Source organism: Nestor notabilis, unplaced genomic scaffold (genome assembly GCF_000696875.1).
Source record: "Nestor notabilis isolate BGI_N333 unplaced genomic scaffold, ASM69687v1 scaffold7103, whole genome shotgun sequence".
NCBI lineage: Eukaryota > Metazoa > Chordata > Aves > Psittaciformes > Psittacidae > Nestor > Nestor notabilis.
Genome location: NW_009922356.1, coordinates 7,093 through 31,406, shown reverse-complemented (window position 1 = coordinate 31,406; position 24,314 = coordinate 7,093). Strand labels below are relative to the sequence as shown.

General features: G+C 42.2%; 1 protein-coding gene across 1 annotated transcript in view; it reads right to left on the bottom strand.

The window, feature by feature from the left end:
- Positions 1-24,314, bottom strand: part of MAGI3 (membrane associated guanylate kinase, WW and PDZ domain containing 3) — a gene marked incomplete at its 5' end in the record, with an annotated part of 35,444 nt that overhangs the window by 7,854 nt on the left and 3,276 nt on the right. The window contains 13 exons of the mRNA XM_010011574.1: positions 2,593-2,778; positions 6,250-6,435; positions 7,606-7,798; positions 9,912-10,003; positions 10,598-10,751; positions 13,371-13,402; positions 14,509-15,117; positions 17,057-17,245; positions 17,859-17,953; positions 18,947-19,004; positions 20,975-21,054; positions 21,891-22,065; positions 23,382-23,591. Of these exons, the coding sequence (XP_010009876.1) occupies positions 2,593-2,778; positions 6,250-6,435; positions 7,606-7,798; positions 9,912-10,003; positions 10,598-10,751; positions 13,371-13,402; positions 14,509-15,117; positions 17,057-17,245; positions 17,859-17,953; positions 18,947-19,004; positions 20,975-21,054; positions 21,891-22,065; positions 23,382-23,591 (2,259 nt within the window). The remainder of the gene's footprint in view (positions 1-2,592; positions 2,779-6,249; positions 6,436-7,605; positions 7,799-9,911; positions 10,004-10,597; positions 10,752-13,370; positions 13,403-14,508; positions 15,118-17,056; positions 17,246-17,858; positions 17,954-18,946; positions 19,005-20,974; positions 21,055-21,890; positions 22,066-23,381; positions 23,592-24,314) is intronic.

Below are 24,314 nucleotides of genomic sequence, written 5' to 3'. Positions count from 1 at the left end.
GGGAAAGTTGCCCCTGCCTGTGGCAGGGGGTTGGAATTGAATGATCTTTGAGGTTCCTTCCAACCCAAACCACTCTGTGACTCTATGATCTTAACGGAAGGAGAACATAATGCTTATTATTAGACTGAATTTCTCGGGTATGTGAAACCTCCCAAGTCCTTCACAGGCTGCTTGGTGCTGTTACTATGATATGCCTTAAGGAGTTTTTTCTCTAGAGACAAAATGTCAACTTTTACTCCTGGTTTATACTCAGAGTTTTAATTTAGAAGCACAAGCAAGAAATATGCCATCTGTTTGTACAAATCCTCCAGTCCTCTCTTCAGCCTCTCCCTCGTGTTTCCAGCTAATGCACGACCAAAAGCTGACAGGCTCCTGCTTTTGTGAAAAATGCTAAAGAATGTCTTCTGGCACATGAAGTGCAATTCATTTATTTGTATGAAAAGGAAACATCACGCATCTGTGAAAGCTGGGAGGTAGAGGGAAGGGGGACAAGGTAGTATTGTTCTTGCCAGTCCTAGAGGACAGCACTGAAAATGATGAGGAACAGCAAACTCCATCAGAGTTTATACTTTGTGATGCTGAACAGCTTCTGGCAAAAGGGCATTTTTTATTCTGGAGCTGCATCCTGCACCCTCCTCAGCATTCACTGTTGTCTTGTGAATCATCTCTGAAGCTCAGCTCTCCCCCTGCAACCCAGTGGGGAAAACACCTGGACTCCTGACTAATTCACATCCCCCCTGGCTTTCTACAGGATCTGCTGTATACAGGGTTGTGCTGTGAGGTAAACTATTTCTCCAGCTAAATCAAGGAGAATTTTCAAGTGGTGATATATCCCCATTTGGGTGGAACAGGTTCTACTTCTCTCTCTTTCACTGTCTTTACATCTGATACACGCCAACTCCACCTCCTCTGTGCCACACATTTTTTTCTGTCTGGTCTTTTCAGTCTGGTTTTATCACCTGCTACTGAGAGTTTTTCCCCCCCACCTCTATTAATTCTCCTCAGGTTCTTGTTATGTATCTACTTTTTGGCTCCATATCTGTAATTGAGGAAGTGGGACAAGCTCTTACACAGCACCCAGATAAGGTCATGCATTAATAAGGGACAAAAATGTTACCTTCAGAAACCTTATTCTCAAAAAATAAAAGCTGATTAAGAGCACCAGAGAAACTGATCTAATGCAACCAACACAACTTCAGTTGCACTATAAACATTGCCCTGGGCAACTGCTTTGAAGTGTGTCCCTTCAAAATGGAATGAATCAGATTTGATAAAATGAAAATCTTAATAGAAAAGTAACAATTTATTGAAGTCTCTCTGCTTCAGCATTAACAAAACAGAAAATTAAGTCTTTGAAATTCTTTATTACAGGCTGAGAGAGCATGTTAAATATTTGCCATGAATGTGAAATTAGAGAATCATCTATTGGATTTATTCACATTCTGGCTTTAGGTATTTATTATTTAAAATGTGAAGAAAGCCAACTTTCTGGTAAAATAATGATAGCAAGTTTAATTAAACCCACGAGCAGTGATCCAGAAAAACACAGTGGCAAGCAGGGTTAGAAAACAGCTTTTCCTCTTCAAATGATGGGATTTTACATATTTATAGTGAACTGTTTGTGTAGAAACAATGCCATATTGAATGCAGTGTTGCATGGGAGCTTCCATCAAAAATACAGGCCAGGTTGGACGGGGCTTGGAGCAACCTGCTCTAGTGGAAGGTGTCCCTGACTGTGGCAGGGGGTTGGAGCTGGAGGAGCTTTAAGCTCCCTTCAAACCCAAACCACTCTGTGACTCTGTGATGACTTTGCAGTCACAAATACTCACTTTGATGCTCAGATGGACACAGCATTTGCATGTGAAGAATCCACTAGCAACCCCGGAGGCTCTGCAGGAAAACCCCAAGGCAAGGTTTTCATGGTGGGATGTGACCATTTTTCAAAGGGTGGTTTTGGCACTATTGGATGCTGCTGTTGTATCCCAGAGATACAGATTAGGCAATCTGTGTATTTTAACATGGCAGGATGGAAAGCCTCAGAGTGCCTAAATAGAGAGGATCTGAAAGCAGGTGTCCCTGTGGCCTTAGAGCACCGCAACTCTGCTCAGCAGAGCTGCTCCAGAGCATCCTGGGAGCACTTGCTTCATCTGGAACACAGCTCCTGGCAGCAGCAAGAGATGGGCACTGTCTGGGGACAAGATTCTCTCTCTGGGCACCATCCTGTGCCTGCTGCAGCCCCCGCAAGGAAAGGTCATTTCTCTTTGGTTGCAGAAGACAAGGTTTGACTAAGACATGTTTCCGTGTGAGCAGCAGTTTGTCTCTCTCATGTGAAAAATCATGATTATTCCCCTTACCCTGCATCGTGTTGTTCATACCTGTATCTTATTTTTCAGTATAACCAACTTGGCAGCTGTCTCTCTGCCCCACTTGCCTTCAGCTCTTCCAAAGCAACTGGATGAGCTTCACTCACTTTAATTTCCAACCATCTTAAAATACTCCACTTTAAGCAAATTAACTTCAGAAGTTACAAACATCAGACCCTGACAGCGTAGCAGGACCCATCAACCTGTTGGGATCATGCACCCTCCTTACCTTCCTCAGCCACAACAGTCAGAGTCACCACGTTGCCTGCATCCTTGATGAGCTGCACTATGCTGTCATGTGAGAGCTCAACGATGGATTGACCGTTCACTGCCGAGATACGGTCTCCCACTTTCAGCTTCCCACACTGGTCAGCTGGGCTCCCGTCTATAACTCGCCCAATCTTGTGAGGAATCACTAGGAAAGCAAGAACAGGCACAGCAAGATATTCATTTGATATTCATAAGTAATATTCATACAATCATATGAATGATAGAATCACAGAGTGGTTTAGGTTGGAAGGGAGCTTAAAGCTCATTCAGCTCCAACTTCCTGCCACAGGCAGGGACACCTTCCACTAGAGCAGGTTGCTCCAAGCCCCTGTGTCCAACCTGGCCTTGAACACTGCCAGGGATGGGGCAGCCACAGCTTCTCTGGGCACCCTGTGCCAGCACCTCAGCACCCTCACAGACCTAGATTGTGACAGTCATCCCAGAGACTGCTCCTGCTCTAAAGGGTGGCACTGCTTGTGCAAGAAAAACCTGCAAATAATGAAGAAAGTAGAGTGAATGGAAACAGCAACCCCTGACAGCATGGCCTTGTCACATCCAAGGTGTTATGCCTAAAGGAAAACACAGGAAGGAAACAGGTCACATCTGTGAAGGGATGAGTAAGACCATGTGTCCCAGGAGCACTCTGAAGCAGTTTCTTTGCCTCTTGTATTGTTTTCTGTTTCACAGAGAGACCCTGGATCACCGTGCAGATTCAGAGACAGTTGTGGATGTCTACTTTAACACAGTCATTAGAAATCCAGATGTACAGGTTAAGTCTTCCTCCTAAGAAACCAAAAATTAAGCCTTAAATACACTTCAAAAGGAAATCCAACTTCTCCTGCCAGAGACTGACCTAGTAACCTGGTGAGCACCAGCAGTGACCCTCAGCACACCCAGGTCTGCACAGACCTATTCCTGCTCTCCAAGATGAACTTGAACCTGTAATAATCATCTTGAATTTAACTAGTTCTCCTGGCTTGGTTTCCTCAGTCCATCCCATGGTGACTCTCTTCTCCATACAGAGACTCCTCTAAAGGCCAAAGTGATACGGCCAGAAAAGACAAAACAGGAAAAAGAGCGAATTTTATCAGAAGTAGAAGGGAAAAAGGCTGCTTGTAGTTACTTTCCCAGAGACGAACACAGACGTGGGAAGGAGCAGAACTAAAAAGGCACAAGGAGGGAGGGATGCTCCACTTCAGCATGGTTCTTCCCTCTGGAGGGAGAGCCCTGCCATGGCTCCTGTGTCTCCCTGCCAAGAGCTGTGCTGGTGCTCAAGGAGAGATCTTGTTTTACAGCTTGCTGACCCGAACATCAGTGCTGCAGATGGCACTGGGCAGCCAGTGAGATGCCACTGTGAGGAGAAAAGCCTACCAAAACCTGGGGCAAATGAGCAGCTTTGTTGAGCTGCCTGGGTGCTGACGTGGACCCATTCACATTACAGTAAACCACATCAGTCAGCGTGCTTCCCCATGCATCTAGAGCAGTCTTTCCTTCATCTGTATGCCTGAAAACACAGCAAAATCAGCTCCTGTCCTTCCCAAATCCTTCATCAGGGCATTTCTGCACAGGAACTGCTGCACTGCTTTTTTGTAACTCATTTCCAAACACCTCTCCAGACTGACCTCCACATGTGGCATAAATACTCTTACCCTTACTGGTACTTCATGAAAAAGCCTGTTTGCATCTCCAAAGCCTGAAGCAGGTTTGATGGATACCTATTGTCTGTAGCTGCTGCTCTCCCAAATATGCTTTTCTCTGCAGGATTGGAGAGGTGAGGAGCATTATGACCTGCCAGAATTATCAGCTGGCTTTTCAAAACCATGGCAGCAAATCTGAAACACTTTCACAGCATCATCAGGCACCCAAGATTAAAAAGCCATCAAGGATTCTTTTAATGAGCTAGCACATGCAGAAGTTGCTGTGAAAGAACAGACATTGATGCCTTCTAGCATTTACCATGAGTTCAAATGTTATTTAATCTTCCCTTAATAGACTGGGTTCTTAACTATTATATAAAGCTAAGAGCCAACTATGAAGAGTAAAGCACTGTAGGGCTGCAGACTCAATTGCTGATTACTTGTTTTAAAATAATCCTGGCTTTAGAGGAACACAATACCTTCATATTAAACTGTGCCACAGGAAAGTTCTGCACAGCACAGCCTGTGGCTGCACCAGCATCTCTTTTTTTCCCCCCCTGTGTGTTAGAAACAGCCTGGACCACAGGGCTTATGTTTCCAGCACTGGAATTGGTTTTAGTTGTCTCCTACTTTCAGTTCTAATAACAAATAAACAGGAATTTGCAGCAGATTCTCAGACAGAGGATGCACTGTGCCTGGACCACTGCTGCTGCACCATCCCACCACGCTGGGTGCTTCCAGAGTGGCTGGTTTTAACATTCTTGAAAAGGTATTGTCTGAGCCAAGACTGCATCACACTTTAAATATACATCACATGAATTCAGCACAGTGTTATTTATTCTGTGCTCCTGCTGGTTTTTTATTGTGCAGTAAAATGAAGTGGAAAACCAGAAGTGTCTGAGGCACGCTGTCAAGCTGTCATTATGTCTGTCTGGAACCAGTTGAGTTCAGAAGGGTGATTTACACTACAGAACTAAAGGAACTGAGTAAGGATTTCAGGAGTTATCTGTACTTTAATGTCAGTGAATTGAGTTCATTTGTGGGTGAACACAGAGCTGGCTTCTATTTTGAGGGCTCCCACAGGTAACCAAACCTTGGACTAGATGACCTTTGAAGGTCCCTTCCAACCCAATGTGTTCTATGAACTATTTTGTGACAGCCAACAGGAATGAATCTCAGAAAGATGATCCTACTCACCACCTCTTGCAAAAAATATTCAACAGCCTCCCCCTGGCACTGGAAGGTAAGCAGCAGCCATCAGCACGAGTACTTGATTACACTGAGCAGACCGGTCATGGATCTTTCCACTCATTGAGTTGGTCTCCAGGGCTTCCTTCAAGCAGTTTCTCTCATTCACTTCTGCTCACAGCATTTCTTTTTATTTCTACTTTTAACCTTGGTTATTTTGTTGTTTATCTTTACAGCTATGCCTGAAGCCATGTCCATATGTCAGAACTGAAATACCACCACGCTCCTTTTTCATTTTGATTATCTTTCTAGACAAGCACCCTACCTGCCTGACAATAACAACTTCATTGCTTTCTTCCAAGTACTGCAAGTCTCTACTTTCTCAGATCCCCCAAAATGAGAAATTCTACCTGATTAGGTAATATAAAAGCAAGGTTGAAACTATACTTCCATTAAAACACCTATGAATTAATGCAGTGTGGGAATCATCACCACCATGTCCTGAGGACTGCCCTGTGACAGGTTCACACTCCTGTGTATGGGCCAGTTGCATGTGACAGACTTTTCCCCTGCTCCCCACTTATGTCACTGTTGGGTGAAGAAGAGCATGAACACAAAGCAAGACAGACCAAGCCTCAGCTATTTGGGCTGTGAAGCAGTGTGAGTGGAAAGTGACTATATCTTTGCAGACTGCTGGGTAGGTAACACTAGCACATCTTTGCTGCTGCTGCCAGCAGCAGCTTTAGTACAAGCATCAGGCAGTGACACCACCACCAGAACACGGCACTTACCACCAGGAGGAGGTTTGTTCTTTGAGGTGAGGATGACAAAGCCAAATCCTTCATTCTCCTTCCGCTGCAGACGGACATCGTAGACCTCTGGGGACTGCAAGTTTGCAAACTCCACCCGATTCAGCCGGGGAGAGCCGTTCTGTGTGAAGACAGGCTGTGACTCCTCCTCCTCTGCTTGCTTTTCCCCTTTCAGGTAACAGACAAACAACAAATAAGGAAGAAACAATACTGCTGTTTTACAAAGCAGCTACAGCAAAACTGTACGACTCAGTATCAGTGCCAGCATGAGGAAACACTGTCTGCCTGGGAAAGTAAGGGGTGAGTTTATGAACAATGCAATTTGGATCAGACAGAAATCAGATGCAGGATAAAGCATTCAACTGCCCAGTTACGTAAGGGAAGCCTGCTGCACACTGCTTGCACACAGGTGAACAGACCTGACTCTGTGTACACAGACTTTGTCAGAGTGACCTGATGCCTTTTTATAGTAAAAAAATCTCACTGTGGCTTTTGTGCATGCTACAAGGTCTATGGCAGAGATTCAGCTACAAACTACAACTACTGCTATCTTAAGTGAGGAACAACTGCTTACTTGGAACAATGGAAATGGTTTTTAAAAGGCAGCCTGAAGACAGGCTTTCTTTTAGGAAACCTACAAACTTTAGGTCATGAAGTATTCATCTACCAGAAGGTATCTTAAAAGACATTGAGAATGAATCTTAAAAATACTTTATCCTTTTACTTGTATATACTCAGAATGAATGATTGAGTAATGCGATGGAAAAGCAATAATGGTTGGTAATCAGAACACGGGACGGCTATCAGTTCTCCTAAAGCCCATCCCAGCTCTGTCATTCACTTGATCAGCATCATCAAATCACAGACAATGCTCCTCTGTGCACTGCTGACCTGGACACTGATCTAAAACTACAGAATCACAAGATGCTGCCCTGAGTCATCTCTGGTTTGAATGCACTTACTTTTGCTACACACAGGTGCCAAGAGACTTGAGAATACAGCTGCTGTATAGAAAAGAGATTGTGTCATTATCCAATTTGCACAGGATTAGTGGCTGTTCTAATTAACACCTGCAAAAAGGTTTGAAGCCATCATAATTTTCATTGCCCTACCTGTGTGAGCAGAGCAAACCCGCAAGCATCAAAGCATCAGCTTATTGAATTCTGCTTTTCTCCACTTAATAAGAATTATAGCTGACCCTCCTGAATCTCAGGCTGCTCAGCTCTAGTGCAATAAGTGACAAGTTTCAGAGCAGCTTTAGATGATTTGATTACAAAAAGGGTTCCTTTAGCCAGATATGTGTCCTGCAGTACCCTCTCTGGACAGACAGACACATACCACCAAAGAAGATCTTCCTCCGGACTGTGAGCAGCACCTGACCATTCCGTGCAGCACTGGTCATTAAGTCCAAAACTTGTTTGTGTGACTTCCCTTTCACAGGGATTCCATCGATGCACATCAGCTCATCCGCAGCTCGCAGCCTGCCGTCTTTCTCTGCTGCTCCCAACGGGATTATGGCTCCAATATAAATCTGTCAGCAAAGCAGAGTCAGGAGGTTTGAACAGCAAAACATGAACTCATCAGAACATATAATGGAATCCAGGTGAATCCTGAGAGATGAGGGCTTTTGGGAAGGTAATTTTAAAGATTATTTAACTGTCCAATTGTAGCAGAAACACAGCCAGCGAGTGTACTTTGCAGAAACTGACTTTGGATACAATTTGGGGGCTCAAAGCATTCAGTAAATACTTAGTTTTGAGGGATTTTTCATCCTTATTTCCATGAATTCTGGAAATGTCACTGTCTCTTGAGCATAACGGTGAACTTTTGACTTAAGCATAGCCTGTACTTTTAACATCTATATGATTTCCCAGACATTAATGAACAAAAGCCTCTGTCATTCACTCTACTTATTCAAGTATTTTTCTAACCAAGACTAGGTCAGAGTGACCGGGACAGTAAAAGCTTTTGAAAGAATTCAGATTTATTTCTGAAAAGCTGCTCAGACAGTTCCATGCTTGGAGCTTTTTCAGCACACAGCTTTTGGTGATTAGATAATGGGATTCAAACAGCTGCACTCCCCTTATCAACTTTGTTTACTCCCACCTCATAAAGTGCTACTAAATATAACAGAGATAAGTTGAGCACACACTATTCATATTCAGGTTAAATGAAAGATTAATTATGGCCAGTACTTGTTGGAGGTTAAGCAATGGTGGGCAGACCATCTGCAGAGTGTTCATGACACAGCTTTACACTTACCAACAGTTATGGCTGTCATGGAAACAAAACACCACAAATGCTATAAAGTGCAACTGAAGGAAAATTCTTTGGTTTTGCTCTTCCTTTTCTTTAAATGCATGTTAGGAAAAAAAAAAAAGGCCAGTACTGGATCACAGCTCTGAATGGAAAAAACCATACTGCTTAACTGTAATCAGAAAACAATCTATGAGTGTCTGTTCCAAAAGCTTTTCCTCTTCAGTTGACAGCTGAAGGAATAGCTCCCAATATATGGTACAAGTCTCAGCACCTCTTCCCAGCAAAAAATTGTTGCCTTTTTGGAAACAAAGGGGAGTCTCTTAAAGGAGAACAGACTACCCAGGGGTTTCCACACTGGCATTTGCCCATCTGCCTCCAACTCCACCATTCCTTGGCAATTACCTCTGAAGCAGAGAGTCACGTAAGCCCAACTCTGCAGGCTGAGGCCTGGAAAAATGACTACATCGACTATTTAGAAACATACCTGAACTCTAGTCACTGACCAGGTTTCAGCAAACTAGGCTCTAGCCAGTATTCCTCCTCCTGTGCAAACATCAGAGCTATGTTTTGATGCCAGTGACAATGCAAAACAATGCCCACATCCATTTGCAGAAGGAAGCCAGTCTTAACAGGTTCTTCTTCAAGGCTTTCATGAAAATCCTAAGTACCACATTTTGCATTTTCTGAGATGAGAGGGAAAAATACAAGGCAAATAAAAGCCTGAGAGAGTGCACTGGAAAGGCTGTGCTTGTTTCCTTGAGGTGAATCCACCAGAAACCCAATGCTGACAGAACAAAATGCAATTATAAAAATTTGGCAGGAGAGGTGGGGGAAAAGCACTGCAACATAACCCCAAATCTTGCCTTGTTTCACTGGGCTGCATTCAAAAGAATGGCCTGATGGAGTTTTGCAGGGTAAGCAGCTGCTTCCTTCCACTCATCTGCTCCCTGGGATGTGCTGACGTGCACAGCGCACACATTTCCAGGGCATGTTTTGTGCCAAGACCACTGCTGGGATCAGGTGGAAAGGGGCAAAGGCTGGGTGTCAGCACTGCCCTTTTGAGGGCTCCTGAGACACAGCAACAACTGCAGAAACACCATCAGTATTATCAACTTGACAGAGAAAACTGCTACCAAAACCAGACTCAGATAGTGAAAGGGCATGGAAGCCTTGCAGATTAAAGTCAGCCATGAAGAGGGGGGGAAAAGAAAAGTAATCTGAATCTATTCTTGCTCTTTAAAAGGCAGTCACTGAATTGATCAATTTTGCCATCACTGAACTATTTAGAATAGAATAGAGAGGGAAATGAGGATGACAGAGTAGGAGTCATTCTAACAGTAATATTGTCAGACAACATGTAGGTAACTGCAAACAGTTTCACTCACGGGCTGATCTGGTCCATCCCCTCCAAGCACTCGGAAACCAAAGCCTGACTCTTGTTTTCGTAGGAAAACATCCAAATCTCTTGTGTTTGGAGCTAAGAAAAAAAAAACACATTTCAAAACATGTAAGGAGCTATCTTTGGTTAGTGAAAGGTAACGCTTTGGTGCTGCATTCTGACTCTCCTTATCGACAGAACATAGTAATCAGAAACACAGCAAATACTTTGTACAGCCTAATCTGATGTTCTCTTTCCACAATGGAAAAATGTATTTTTAAGGAAAGGCTGAAAAGGGAAAGAATAGATTGACAAATGCCAAAGGAGAAATCACAGCTGCATTCGGACAGTGGGCCAGGAGAAAAGCAGGCCTATAGTACAACTCCAAGTTACCTTCTGTAAACTCTGAAATGGCCATGTCTGCTTCAGTTTACTTCAGATCTAGATCATCCTTGAGACCATTTCTAGGATTAACTGTTTTATTGTAAATATGGTGGAAACACATTGTATCTTTTCTTTAAAAAGTGCTCCACAGTTTTCTGATTTCTGTATGAATGATGCACTTATTGAAATGTTTTATCTACAGGACATTATCAAACTCGGTAAGAAAGTCACAGTAGTTTTACCACACAGATAACAAAGAAAAAAATCCTTTAAAATTGAGCATTTCCAAGTTGAAGTTGATATACTCACGTTTGTCCTCATATATAGTCTTAGACTTCAGGTAGACTTCTGAAGGGTCCAGTTTAGGAGAGCCTGGTCGTATAGCAGTGGGTGGAAATGGCATTGGCTGTGGGATGGGGTCGCTGACAGCTTCCAAGCTCCCTGAACTGTCCTGCTTGTCCTTCTGAAACAAACCCCATCAATATGTATTACATCAAAAGCATAACAGTGTACTTGTGCACAAAGACAATAAACATCATACAAGTGAAGAACAGAGCAAAACAAGGGAATAATATTATAACTCAATGTAGCTTTTCCAAGGTATGTGTCTGAGCAGACTACTGAGGTCTTCCTCATCAGACCACAGATTTCTACTGAGGATTGGGCTTACAAAGGGGGTTTTGAAGTGACTGCTGCTCAGAGATGAGTAAAGCTCCTGGCAGTTATTAACTGGCAGGGTGAAGCAGACATATAGGACCAGTCACATGTGGAGAAGAGAAGATTCCCTGGCAGGCACCTGCTGGGCTCTGAAGCACAAACCACCACCACGGGCATGAGCTGCTCCATGGGCACTGCCTTCTGCCTGCTGTCAAACCACCTTCAAACAAGAGCACCTGAGCTGGGCTCAATGTCAGACTGTTTGCTGCAGGTGTCCCCAACAGGGTTATAATGCTGAACAGGAAGAACACACTTGGTTCGTTCACACTTGGCATGAGGAATTGGTAATTCAGCAGTTCATAGCTGCAACACTCCTATTAGTATTTCACAAAGAAAGGACACCAAGGATCCTTGTAGTCTCTCACCTTAATTTCCAATCAATTATACACTAAAGTAACTCTAAACACTTATTCTGGGCTGAAACCCAACCTGGAAAACTGGAACATGGCAGTCTGCATGTGTCTGTGAACATTAAACAACAGCAAAAGCAGAACAGTCTTAGATATGCCCTTTTACAAGGAGTGGAAGAAAACTCCCCCACAAGCCATTTAGCAGTTTGACACTTCTTGTAGGTTTATAAGCACAAGAACTTGCCCTTTTTAACTGAATTATTTTGCCATGCTGCTTAATGCCACTGAACATCGAGTGCTCCATGGGAAGCTGCTACTGCATGTGTGCTAGAACACCAGTCCCCAAATCCAAGGTATTTTTAGCTTGCCTGCACAGAGTGCAGTGGCACAGAAGCCACACTGACAGACCTGCATCCTCAAACTGCAGAGATTTATGCACTGATTTATTCAGTGCAGGCAGCTGTGTGCTTGCAAGGAACAGAAACTGAAGCTATTCTTGAGTGCAGTCCATTTCAAGCACACTGAACTTGTGTGCTCACTTTATCCCACTGCTGGGATATGACTTCAATATTCAACCAGTATGACAAAGACAGAAAGAGAAGCTGCATCTACATTCTGGTAGTGGGGTTTTCCCAAAATGCAATACTTTGTTCTGTACAAGAAACATTTTTAAAGAAACATCTCTGTTCACCAAGTAGCCCAACTTGTAAAAGAAGCACTCATGATAAAAATATCCATTACTATCAGCATTATCGAATCAGAGGGTATTTTATTACAGCCAAGGATTCTTTACTGAGCTAATATATATCACAGATACCCCAACAGACTGAACTTCAAAGAACAGGGAGCACCAAACCAGAAATGATCAGCAACAGAGAGACTTCCTGAAAATATGGATTCAAAGATAAGCAAGCATTTTAAGAAGCGTGCACTAACTAGTCCATTACATCTATGTGAGGATTGAGAAGTCTTGAAGTATCATAAGCTTCCTTTAGAAATCCCATTTCACTTTAATACAGGTAATTAGCAATGAAAAAAAAATAGATACTGTATTTTGTTCCCCTTTTAATGGGTACTCTGACAGCAGTTACTTAAGCTGACACAAGTTCTTTGTCTAAGCAGATGTGGTTTTGCTAAATCATCTCGTAGATTACCACAGGGACCACGATCCAGAGGAGACAAGATCAGAAAAGCAGGTCAAAGCATGCACACAGACAGCAACTTCAATATAGTGAAAGAAAAAAAAAAAAGGAAAAAAGGAAGTAATGATAAAACTTAAGTCATAATGTCATACTTAAAACCTTGACAACTCAACAATACTACACCTACTCTGGTTCCGGTGTCCTGAACATAAGAAGGGCATGGAGCTGTTAGAACAAGTCCAGAGGAGGCCATGAGGATGATCAGGGGCTGGAACACCTCCCAAATGGAAACAGGCTGAGAACATTGGGGCTGTTCAGCCTGGAGAAGACAAGCTGCGTGGAGAGCTCAGAGCAGCTTCCAGTGTCTGAAGGGGGCTGCAAGGATGCTGGAGAGAGACTCTTGATAAGGGATTATAGCGACAGGACAAGGGGTGATGGGTTTATACTGAAACAGGGGAAGTTCAGGTGAGATCTAAGGAAGAAGTTCTTCCCTGTGATAGTGTTGAGGTGCTGGCACAGGGTGCCCAGAGAAGTGGTGAATGCTTCATCCCTGGCAGCATTCAAGGCCAGGCTGGACAGTCTTGGGTGGCATGGTCTGGAGTGAGGGGTCTCTGCCCAGGGCAGGAGGGTTGGAAATACATGATCTTAAGGTCCTTTCCAAGCCTAACTATTCTGTGATGCTATCATAGAAGCTCTTTGCTGCATTGTTGATTCTTCAGTAGTAAGAGACACATCCATCATTTCCACTAAACAACTCAAAAACCAGAAGAATCTCTTGTGTTAAGTAGAACATATTTATGAGTCTGTTTTGCAGTCAAAACCCCCTGAATATTCTCCATCAGCAACCAATTTAAATACATCACTAATACTCACCCCTTTGGCAGTTTTAGTAGGTGAGGGTGGACCTGAAGAAAACACAATGTAGAAAGCAATTTCAATATTAGATCACTCAAAGTTTACACAGCAATAAAGCAATATAATCAGCTCCTCCTGGGTTGGAAATAGTAACTAATTCACTCTTCTTTGGGGGTTGGAACTAGATGATCTTAAGGTTCTTTCCAACCTTAACCATTCTATGATGTTATGATTCTAAATAGTGAAGTGAATGTTAGTCAACTGAAAGCATCACTTCAGAGAAGTCTCAAATTAGAATCTGTTGTACAGAAATTGCTGTACAACAATGAAAATACCTATTTCTCTTTTTGCTATACACTTGTCAACCAAATCATACACCATTTCATTGGGTATGGAGACTTTGTGAATTTGTCTGGAGAAATTTCACTTGCTACCAAAGAAACCTGATTATTTCCTTAGCAGATGCAGGAATAGTAGCATTCATACAGGAAAAAGACCTGGAGATCTTTGTAAAGTCTATGACTGCACTGATACTCTTAAGGCTACAATAAAAGCTTAAATGGACACTGAGCAGCCATAATTCATTCAGTTCCTCCTGGTAAACAGACGCTATCTACATTAGTTGACTTTTTTGGAGAAGACCCATTCTGGTCTGTGACTGACTGAATGAAGAGGTATAAATATATAAAAGCACAGATAAGTATTTTTTTGGCATTTCCAGTGATCAGCTCCACCACACTGCTGATGCTTCCTCCTGTCTCCTGTGATCACCTCTGTTACAGCTATTGGAATACATTTGGAGAACCTCAGAAAACTCTGTCCATCATCTGCTTTGTTTTATGCTGGAGTTTTGTTTTATGCTGATTAAATTTTTGCCTTAGCACTCTCCAGACTTGTGAGAGACAATGCATAAACATACCACAATAAAATTGCTGGGGAAAAAAAACCCCAACAACCAAAAAAACCTCCCCAAACAAACCCTAGCAACATGTTCTCACCCCAGATACTCAGAGGCATAAATTAAACTTAGAACACTGTGGCTCAGAGACATAATAAGCTGCTACTTGGCAGTTGATACTGGACTTAGGTATTGCACCGAAAAGGGGCTTAAAAAAGCATATAACCATATATGACGGCTGTAAAGACATGTATGTACCTCCTCTTAAGATAAGCAGTGGCACCTCTGCTCCTACTGGAAACTGCTTCAGTACCTCCACCACCTGCAGGTGTGTCAAGCTCTGTACATTCTGATGGCAAATCTCCTTGATTACGTCCCCTTTCTGAAGGCCTTGGCACCACTGGCTGTCTAAAATCATCTTCACCTTCTGTCCCGTAGGACTGTCAGCAATGGCAAACCCAAAGCCTTTAGGACCTTTGACTAGAGGAATGGTGACCAGCTCTGGCTGAGAGCCTCCTGAAGATGCAAGAGAGATCCTCTGCTCAGCTGTATCAATGGAAGGGCCATTCAGACGACCATTGACCAACATAGGGCCCAGTTTTCCATTCTGGTCCAACACAACTGTTCCTGCTATTAGATCTTGGCTGGTCAGAGAAACATCTCCTTTGGGCACAGGCGGTCCATTGATAATAGGCGTAGCTGTCACTATATCTACCACAGGGTCTTCATTGTCGTCAGGAAGAGGATAACCGCGACACAAAGTCATGTTCACATACTGATTGACAGGAACTAGCTGAAACATCTGGACAACATCTGCATGGGTATGGCCAAGGACACAACTTCCATTTATGTCTACAATGACATCACCTGTTACGAAAGAAAGTACAATGGTGTCAAAACCAGAAATGAGACCATCCACATCTGGGCTCAGAACCAAAGCCTCACTGGAGGAAATCACGGTGCAGTCTTCAAAACTAGAAACGAGTGGTGGCTGGGCTATTACCTCTTGCCTCTCTGTTGTGAAAAAGCATAAAGGATTTCCTCTTTGCACTTATTTTATTTCATCTCAGAACACAGCGTCCTAAATATATAGTTTAATCTGCAGCAGATTTAAAAAATGATACTGTCCAGCCACGGGAGATGAAGCAGTGCACGCACACTCCTGCAAGCAGATGTCTTCTACTTTAATTCTTATTGTACAGCATCCTAAACTCAACCCAGAATAAATCGGATTTTCTGGGGGAGGAGGGTCCTATGTTTATTTTAGGACGGGCTAAACTGAAGCTAGGATTGTGCCCACACACATTCTGTATTCTTACACTGCTGCCACACATGCCTAAGTATGTATTTTCAGAATGACATGGAAGTACCCTTCAGATTCCAAACCCTCATTTCATAGTTTGCATCATTCTGATCAAGAAACTTTGCATGTGCAATACAACATTTGCAGTAAACAAACCACCTTATCCCTTAAATGCCTGGGCATCAGTAAAACACATGAACACAACGGGAATGGATATACACCTTTTCACTCAAATGTGTGTGTGCATCACAACACGATGCCTCAGGATCATCCTAGTTTTTACAGAGGAGGAAATGAAGCACATACAGACAAGTTCAAACAACAGATCAACAATGAAATAGAAATTGTTTCATTTCATAAATAAATAGTATTGCATCATCAAAAGCATGAACTCTTCTTACTCTTCTTATCTGAATACTAAGAGAGTTACAGTTATATGTAAAGAATCACACTGCCTTTTCCAATAAACTGTATGTTCTGATAAGCTTACAGGTTAGTTTAATTAAACATATAGTAACCATGAAAAAGTGTGCAACTCTTCATGGAGTGCAGGCACTCCCACGCCTCTTCTTTCCTCACTTGTCCAGTTCATCAAGCTTTGCTTGCTCATTCCTTTCTTTGCAGACTGTATATTTGGTGTGATGTTTTTTGGCAGCAACAAGGCAAAACACAAGCCAGGATTCAAATACGCTACTTTTACTTCACATATAGAGGGAACAAAAAACATTCTGTAAACAATCATGAAACCAGAAGTCTTAGCTAAAACAGAACTACTGACAACTTCAGAAGTGTCTGAAGCTCTGGGGCCCCAAATGTAAGGACACGGGGCTGTTGGAGTGAGTCCAGAGGAGGCCATGGAGATGCCGTGAGGGCTGGAGCAGCTCTGCTCTGGAGCCAGGCTGAGAGAGCTGGGCTGGGGCAGCCTGAAGAAGGCTCTGGAGAGATCTTAAGAGCAGCTCCCAGGGCCTGAAGGAACTACAAGAAACCTGAAGAGGGACTTTGGACAAGGGATGTAGGGACAGGACAAGGGGAATGGCTTTAACCTGCCAGAGGGGAGATTGAGAGGAGCTCTTAAGCAGAAGCTCTTCCCTGTGAGGGTGCTGAGGTGCTGGCACAGGGTGCCCAGAGAAGCTGTGGCTGCCCCATCCCTGGCAGTGTTCAAGGCCAGGTTGGACACAGGGGCTTGGAGCAACCTACTCTAGTGGAAGGTGTCCCTGCCCATGGCAGGGGTTGGAACTGGCTGAGCCTTAAGGTTCCTTCCAACCCAAACCAGTCTCTGATTCTATAAACCTATGTCCTCAAAGGAGGTTTGTATCTAGACCATGGCTTCTTTTCTCTTTTGCACTCTGCTCTGCACAGATCTTTCACAAACCTTAAAACTCTTTCATTTACTGAGGTGTTCCAATCCAGTCAGCGGATGGAGCCACCCAACTCCTGTGCCTCAGCAGCTTCCTTCTCTAAAATGACCACAGGAAATGGAAGTTTAGAGAAACAATACTTGACCTGGTGCAATTCTCCCATCTTGTGCAGCGGGCCCATCTTTTAACACATTCTTCACCTGAAGAAACTCATCAGGTCTGTCCCCTCCAATGATTGTGAAGCCAAAACCCATTGTACTTTTCTTCAGCGATGTCCGTATCAGTGCTCCTATAAGCTGGGATGGATCTCTAGTGAAGACAGACTTCTCTGCTCCTTTTGAATTAGGGAATAAAGAGACATGAAGGTTGGAAACCAGAGTTAGTTTTGGGAAGTTGCTTAGTTGGTTCTTAAGGGGTCATAAAGGTTTATGATTTTTTGGACAACGCTGGTTAACCTCTGTAGCACTGCTATGGAGTTAAAACAAACAAGATACCGTTATCCTCATTTCACAGCTGAGCTGGAGAATGGAGAAGACTTTTCAAGACCATAGTACGGATTACAAGAGAGCTGGAACTAAAGCTCCCACCTCTAATTCCCAGTTTTACACTCTAACCCTTGAACACCAAGATTAAAGTAGATTATAAGCATAAAAATTCAAGGTGTGGTTCTAGCCGTATCTTCCAGCTGGCTCTTCTCACCCTCTCTATATACCAAAGGTGCTTATGACAACCAGCTTCAGAGCAAACAAAACTATTTTAAAGCAGTCTTAGGGTCTCAGTTCCATTTTAGCTTTAGAAAATAATTCTAAAACCCCTAGAGATTTGGGAAGGCAACACCACAATGGACAGCAAAAAGACAAGACTAATGCCTTCAGGAATTCTAGAACTGGTTACTTCCATTTGCAGATAAAGATATTGGTGACAAAGAACACAACATTCAGTGATACCTGATTTTGAAGGGCCAACATCAGTCTGTCCTAGCCGTTTTTTCCTTTTGGCTTCCAATACTGGGTTTTCAAACTGAGTTTTCTGGTTAATATGACTGTAAACACACCAAAGGCAGGTCAGGATTTCAGCAGAAAGCATTCTGCCTATTTCACAGAAAAGACAACCACAGAAGATATATCTACAGATACAATTTGTTCTTATCTCAGTTTAATGCTCTGTAGGAATGAACAATAAATCATATCATAATCAACACTGAAAGCATTACTGTTCTTTCAACAACTTGATTTATTTTAAGAGCCAATACAATTTTACTTCCTGTAAACACTAGGTAGAGCATAGCTTCATTCTACTCTGCAAATATTCAGAAGGTTGTAATAGTTTGGAACTGAGAAACCCTGCTTTGTCTCTCAACCCTGCTTCCATCCACCTACAACATTTACAAACTCAGACATCATCTTTTTACTACTAGATGCTTGAGTAGTACAACTGAGTGGGGAAAAAAAACCTCAACCACCAAACAGTTGAGTGTGAGCAGAATTTAAATACCTGTGTTGGATTTGCAAATTCAAATACTGTTAGCTTGTTTCTCTCTGAAGCTAACCTTTTCAACTCCATTTATTTTTTCTCCAAGGTTGAAGAGAGATTTCATTTACTCTGACCTGAAGGAGATTCCAAAGAGCTCTTGCAGCAGTTTAGTAGTTATTTATTTGGCTCTTCGGAAACAGCAATGAGAGAGAAGTTATTTTTGCTCTTTTGCAGTTACCAGGTACCACTCTTAAATCAACTGGCCTGAGTTTTGTAAAAGCTCAGAAAAATTACATCAGCTCATACCCACTAATAAATTACTTCGGTTGCTACTTGCTTTCTCTCCCCAAATGAAATACCCTCCAGTAAGTTAATAAGGTCACATCATAGATATTCCCCCAGCCCAGTGCTTCAGAAGTGTGCACCGTGTGTTCACTGCCCTTAGGACTGTTTCCACTGGATATGTTTAATACTTATATTGCATTATACTTGTATATATTGCATATCAAGTGCTTCATTACTTTTAATTTATAACTATGGTAAAATAACAATTAGCACTTACTCAACGTAATATGTTCCATATTGAGGGTCTTCTATTTTTTCCCATCCATAAGGAAGCTCTGTAATCAGAAAGACCAAATTCTCCATTTCAATGGAAAACTATCTGCAAATATCAGAGTTCTTATGAAGGAACGAGAGGACAGATTACAGACTCATGAAAAATACAAGGAAAATAAAGGTCCTTTTTTCTTCCCTTTACTTGTGTAAGGCTGGTCCTTCTGATGAAAGGATATCAGCCTGTTCCAGGGAATCTGAAACCCTGTAACTCTCACTCTTTGTTCCACTACATGAGGAGACTTGTATTCAACAAAATCACACCACTTTAAACATATAATAAACTTAAAGACAAGATACAAACTAACCTATTTAGAGAGGAAGAACCTATAAAGGGGAAGAAAAATACATTATTTTAAATTAATCTAATTATAAATTATGACTGTGATTTGATAGTTGTTGACTTTTTAAGCTATACAATATGAATACAGTCGCACTGCTTCTGCCCCCAAATACACCACAGAAGAGAACCAGAAATGCCTTGCTGTATCACATCCCAAGCTTGTCAAACCATGTACCTCCATCCTCTTGTACTTCCAGTTTAAGACTGCCTAGCAGAAGCAATGCCATGTTTATTTTTTCTCTCAATAACACCAGGATATTTCACTGTATTCTGACACTGTTTCAGTTTTCAGTCAACTCAAGCAACCATCAATCAGAGCTGTAAGAGCTCTGGTAATTCAGAAGAAAGCCCCCACCATTACAGGCTATTTCATCAAGCAAGCTACCTGACAGTGACCTGGGCTTGCACTGCCTTGGACATCCCTAAAGTCGGTGTCTAAAATAAGAAATTACCTGTTTGATACAGGCACTGAAAGTTACGTGTGAAGAGCTCCTTTCTATGGCAAATTCAGAACCTGGTAAGATGGTGCCCAGTAGCAGATCATTACTGACTGAAGGTGATAAGCAGTTAAAAGAGAGGTCCAATTATTTTACCTTTACTGCACTAGTTATCTTAACCATGGAAATTTAAATATTAGAATAATGGGTACACTCAGGTAACTAGACATTTTAAGGATAAAACTGCTATGTAATCTTGTTTGAGGCTGCCCTAAGTTTGATGGTAATAGGAATTTTCCTAGCATATGACAGCATGTTACCAATTATTAATACCAGCATCACTCCACAGGGTTTGACAAAAGACACAGTAGGTCTATTCATTTAGATGCTGTTCATTTGGATATCCTGCATGTCTCTGCTTAAAGCACTCTTTTTATCCTGTGGTGAGCTGCACATATGTTTAATAAGCAGCAGTATGTGTCCATTGCTCCAGCTGGCTTCATTATGAATACGTGGTTGTTAGGCTGTGCAATTTAGGAAGACAACAGGCTATTCTGAGCCTACCTCAGCTTTTGTAACATGTCAGGCATTTACCAAAGACAGAACTATTTAATACTCTTTTCTGGCTGACTAAACTGCATTACTGTGTAGGACTGTACTCTGCAGGCCAATCATGAACCTGACCTGTAAGTCTTGAAGCACCAGTGCAAAGAGGTGGAGTCAGACTGCTCCCTCTACTTATGCATTCAAATATAGTATCACGTCACATGCAGTAAGTATCATCAGCAATAGCTATTATGCTGTATCTTCTTTATTATTCCTATATTCTAATACTTACGGACCTTTTCCTCCATCTGCACAACAATTTCCACTGAGATCGTCACTAATCTATGCAGCTTTCTCCTCAGTAATGACAGTTAATGGAATAAAATACCTCATTATCTTCTCAGGAATGCAGATAAGCCCATGATTCAGTCTGATTCTATTATTCCAGGGAAAATACACTATGGACTTCCCCAGCCTTATATAAACTTCTGTTGCCACCAAACTAGGGATAGTCAGCACTACACTGCCTGCTTGAGAGTCACATATAGCAGGAAGAAGCTTCTACCACAGCAGTAATGGACTGTATCCAGCTGTGATAAACTCAGACCTTTATCAGTCACAGGGGAAAAATAAGTTCTAAACATCTCACCTCCATCTTCACAGTCTTCAGGAGCTTTGGCCTTCTTACAGAGCCGTGGATCAAGCCAAGTGGTTGTCTTGGTGTTATGACTGTGGAGCAGAACGCAGGCCATTAAAGGAAGAGAACTCCCTCAGACTGAAGAAACTTTGCTTTACTTTAGCTTTTAAGTATTTACTACTGTTGGTGAACTGTAGCCTTTAATATAACCTTTATTTTTGCCTCAGCCACGTCACAAATTGCTAAAAAGAAAAGGCAACAATGACGCTCGGAGGTACGAGCACACCAGAGACTCTCCAGGACAAATGTGAAATGTTAGAGGTACAAACACTCTCCCCTGTGCACAAGAGCTCGTGTGGGAAGAGCAGCTGTTTCTACCTGAAAGGAAAAAATAGTTTTAGCCTCCTCTTATGCTTAACTCTCAGCAAGGTTTCTGCTTCATTTTTGCCTTAGAATTCATCAATGAGGCTGTTTCACACGTGCATATATGAGTTGCTTTTCTACCCTGGGCTTTAATCTGTGCTATTTGTAGTTTGAAGCACGCATTCCCAGCCAGGGAACACAAGCAGCAGAGAAAATAAACAAGCTCACAGACTTCAGAGCTATTTGACATAGCAAAGGTTTATATGATGTTCTACACCTCACTTAGAAATACTGACCCAGCTTTGTATTCTATGAGATAGGAAATTCATATGACAAACTGACTTTGCATGTTCAACCATAAAGGTTCCCTGCACAACGGCAATCATACCAAGTATGCAACAGATGACTATCAGTAAGGAAAGTAAGAGTAGGGATATAGTAAATTTCATAGAGAAATAGAAGCAGTAAGAGCAGCAGGCAGATTCCTAACTTCAGCCCTGCAGCCCATCATCACTCCTGTCCTCCAAAGAGCACAGCAACCCCTCCGTGGTGTTGGTCTACTCACTCAATGAAGTAGATCATGCCAGTGTCAGTGTAGGCCATCTCCCAGTTCTTGGGCAGGGGTTCCAGGGTTTCATCCCTTGACAAGTAATTTCTGAAGTCCATGGAGCTGCTTGTCTGGTTGTAGCTGGGAACAGGTTTCATCCAGTCAGGAGAATCTGAATGTTTTTCTTTGTTTTCTGCAGTTGTTCAGGGAAAGTGTTACTATTTGTCAGATGTTTATGTTGTTTCTCACAAAGAACCACCCTCTTAATCTGGCTACGAGTGGATGTCAAACATGTCCCTGTATGTGATGTGCACTTTTCCACTTTTTTTTCAGCTGTGAACTTTGAAATGCTGACATGAGAACACTGAACTCTGCTCTTCCCCTGCCAAACAGAATTAATCTTGTATTATGTGGCTGAGCCTACCCTGAAAAAACAACACTGGCAGAAATCCAAGTTGGCTACACTTTGCTGCTGTTCCTGCACAGAGAACAGGGTTTGTAACACCAGCAAAGAACCCCCCCAAATCCTACTACTATTCCTCAGAGCACCAGAATGAAATGTAGAGAAGACCCAAAGTGCCAATAAAACAAACACCACCCTCCTGCAAGCCACAGCAAGAAAAAGCTCCCAAAAATCACTGCAGAAAGCTTTAAATGGAAGCCTCCACCCTTCGGTCCCAAGTTTATGCACAGTATCCTCCATCACACAATGATGTCCATGACCTTCATCTAATCACCAGCCTGGCCACTGGGCCACTCTGTGCTGTGGTGTTGACAGCCCTGAAGCTAGCAAGATTAGGTCAGGTCTGGTCAATATAAGTCTGTCTTAAAGACTCATACACGAGATCATCTACAAATGCAATGTGACAGTTTCTCTCCACCATCAGCTCTCCCCCCTTGAGGTGAGTAACCATGACAGCAAAAGGAAACAGGCATCCTGCCCATCTTTGAAAGGTCCAACTAAATGCTGGTCCAGTCTCAATATACTCTGCTTTATTCCTCTCCACAAACTCTCCTTTGGGCAGTTTCAGGTTGTGTGATAGTTCCCTTAATCAAAATAATCTGAGAATTTTACAGTATGAGCTGGTATTGCTCCTTAAAGCAATCGCTTCACTGAAAGCTCCTGCAAACAAAGTCAGTAATCTCCTCAAAATTAAACAGTAACATTTACAGGGTATGAGTTATGCTCTGCAAAGGATTCCATTATTTGAAGAGTGGATAAATTTTTCCTTCCTCCTCATGTAACTGGCTGATACCCAGCACTACATGTTCTCTACTGAGCAGTGCATTTTATGATGCAATCGCACATCTGGCCGGCAGAACAGCTGTTTCTTTTTAAAAGATAATTTCAAAATCGAGTAAAACCACCAGTTTGAATAAAAATGCACCTTCAAACTTTACCAAAACTAAAAACTAAGGAAGGGGCTCAAGCAAGCATGAAAGTTATTTTGTATACTTCTTATCCAGTCATACCAATACTTCAGGGAATTCCTTCCCTTGTCAACCAACCTATCCCTCCGCTGCCATTAACTGCTTCCTTTTCCTCTTCTTCCTCCTCTTCAGGAAGAGAACTGTCCATCCTCTGCATTTTGCTGACAGATGTGGTTCTTTTCCTCTGTGATTCGGTATCAAAATCATTGTCAAAAAGAACTTGATCCACTGGATCAGGCTGAAAGGGGCTGGGCTCTGCTGGAGGCTTTGGAGTACCATAAAAATTACCTGACAATGAGACAGAAATCAAGGTCACTAAAGCACTGAGACTTGCTCAAAGTACTGGCACTGGCAGTGAAGGTTTTACTGCCCATGTAACATGGTTTTGGTGAAAGACCTGAACCATAACTTAACTTCTTAAAGAAAAGATCAGGCCTATCAAAAACCAATGTACCATCAAAACCTAGTTATTCCTACATTGTCTTTTTGCCAGTAATGCTACTGGACATTAAAAAACAACAGATATAATTCAGAATTTCTATCCTGCCACATGTTGTCAAAGAAAAAGATAGATGTGTGACTTTGCCGGGAATCCATCATAACAGTCTGAGAGAAGCAAAACAGTGAAAATCAATAGTTCTTACTCAGTATACTGATTAATAGAGTAATATGCAGAAACACACTAAAGCCAAAAAGAAAATTAATTTGGTGCAGAAACAAAGTATCTACTTACATAAAACTAGTTATAAATAACTGATTTTACAACTACAGTCCTATAGTTTTCTACTGACAATACACTTCCTAAACAAAGCTGTGAATATATCTTCATCTTAAAGTGATTTGTACTTCAGAAAAATAAATTTTTACTTCAGTATTTTAATCTAAACCACAAAGTCTAGGAATCATCTTTTATTTTTTAGAAAAGAATTTCAGGAACTGACCTCTTTCCTGACTGCTCATATGATCTTTATTAGGGAATTGAGCACACAGCAAGAGAGCTTCCCAGAATTC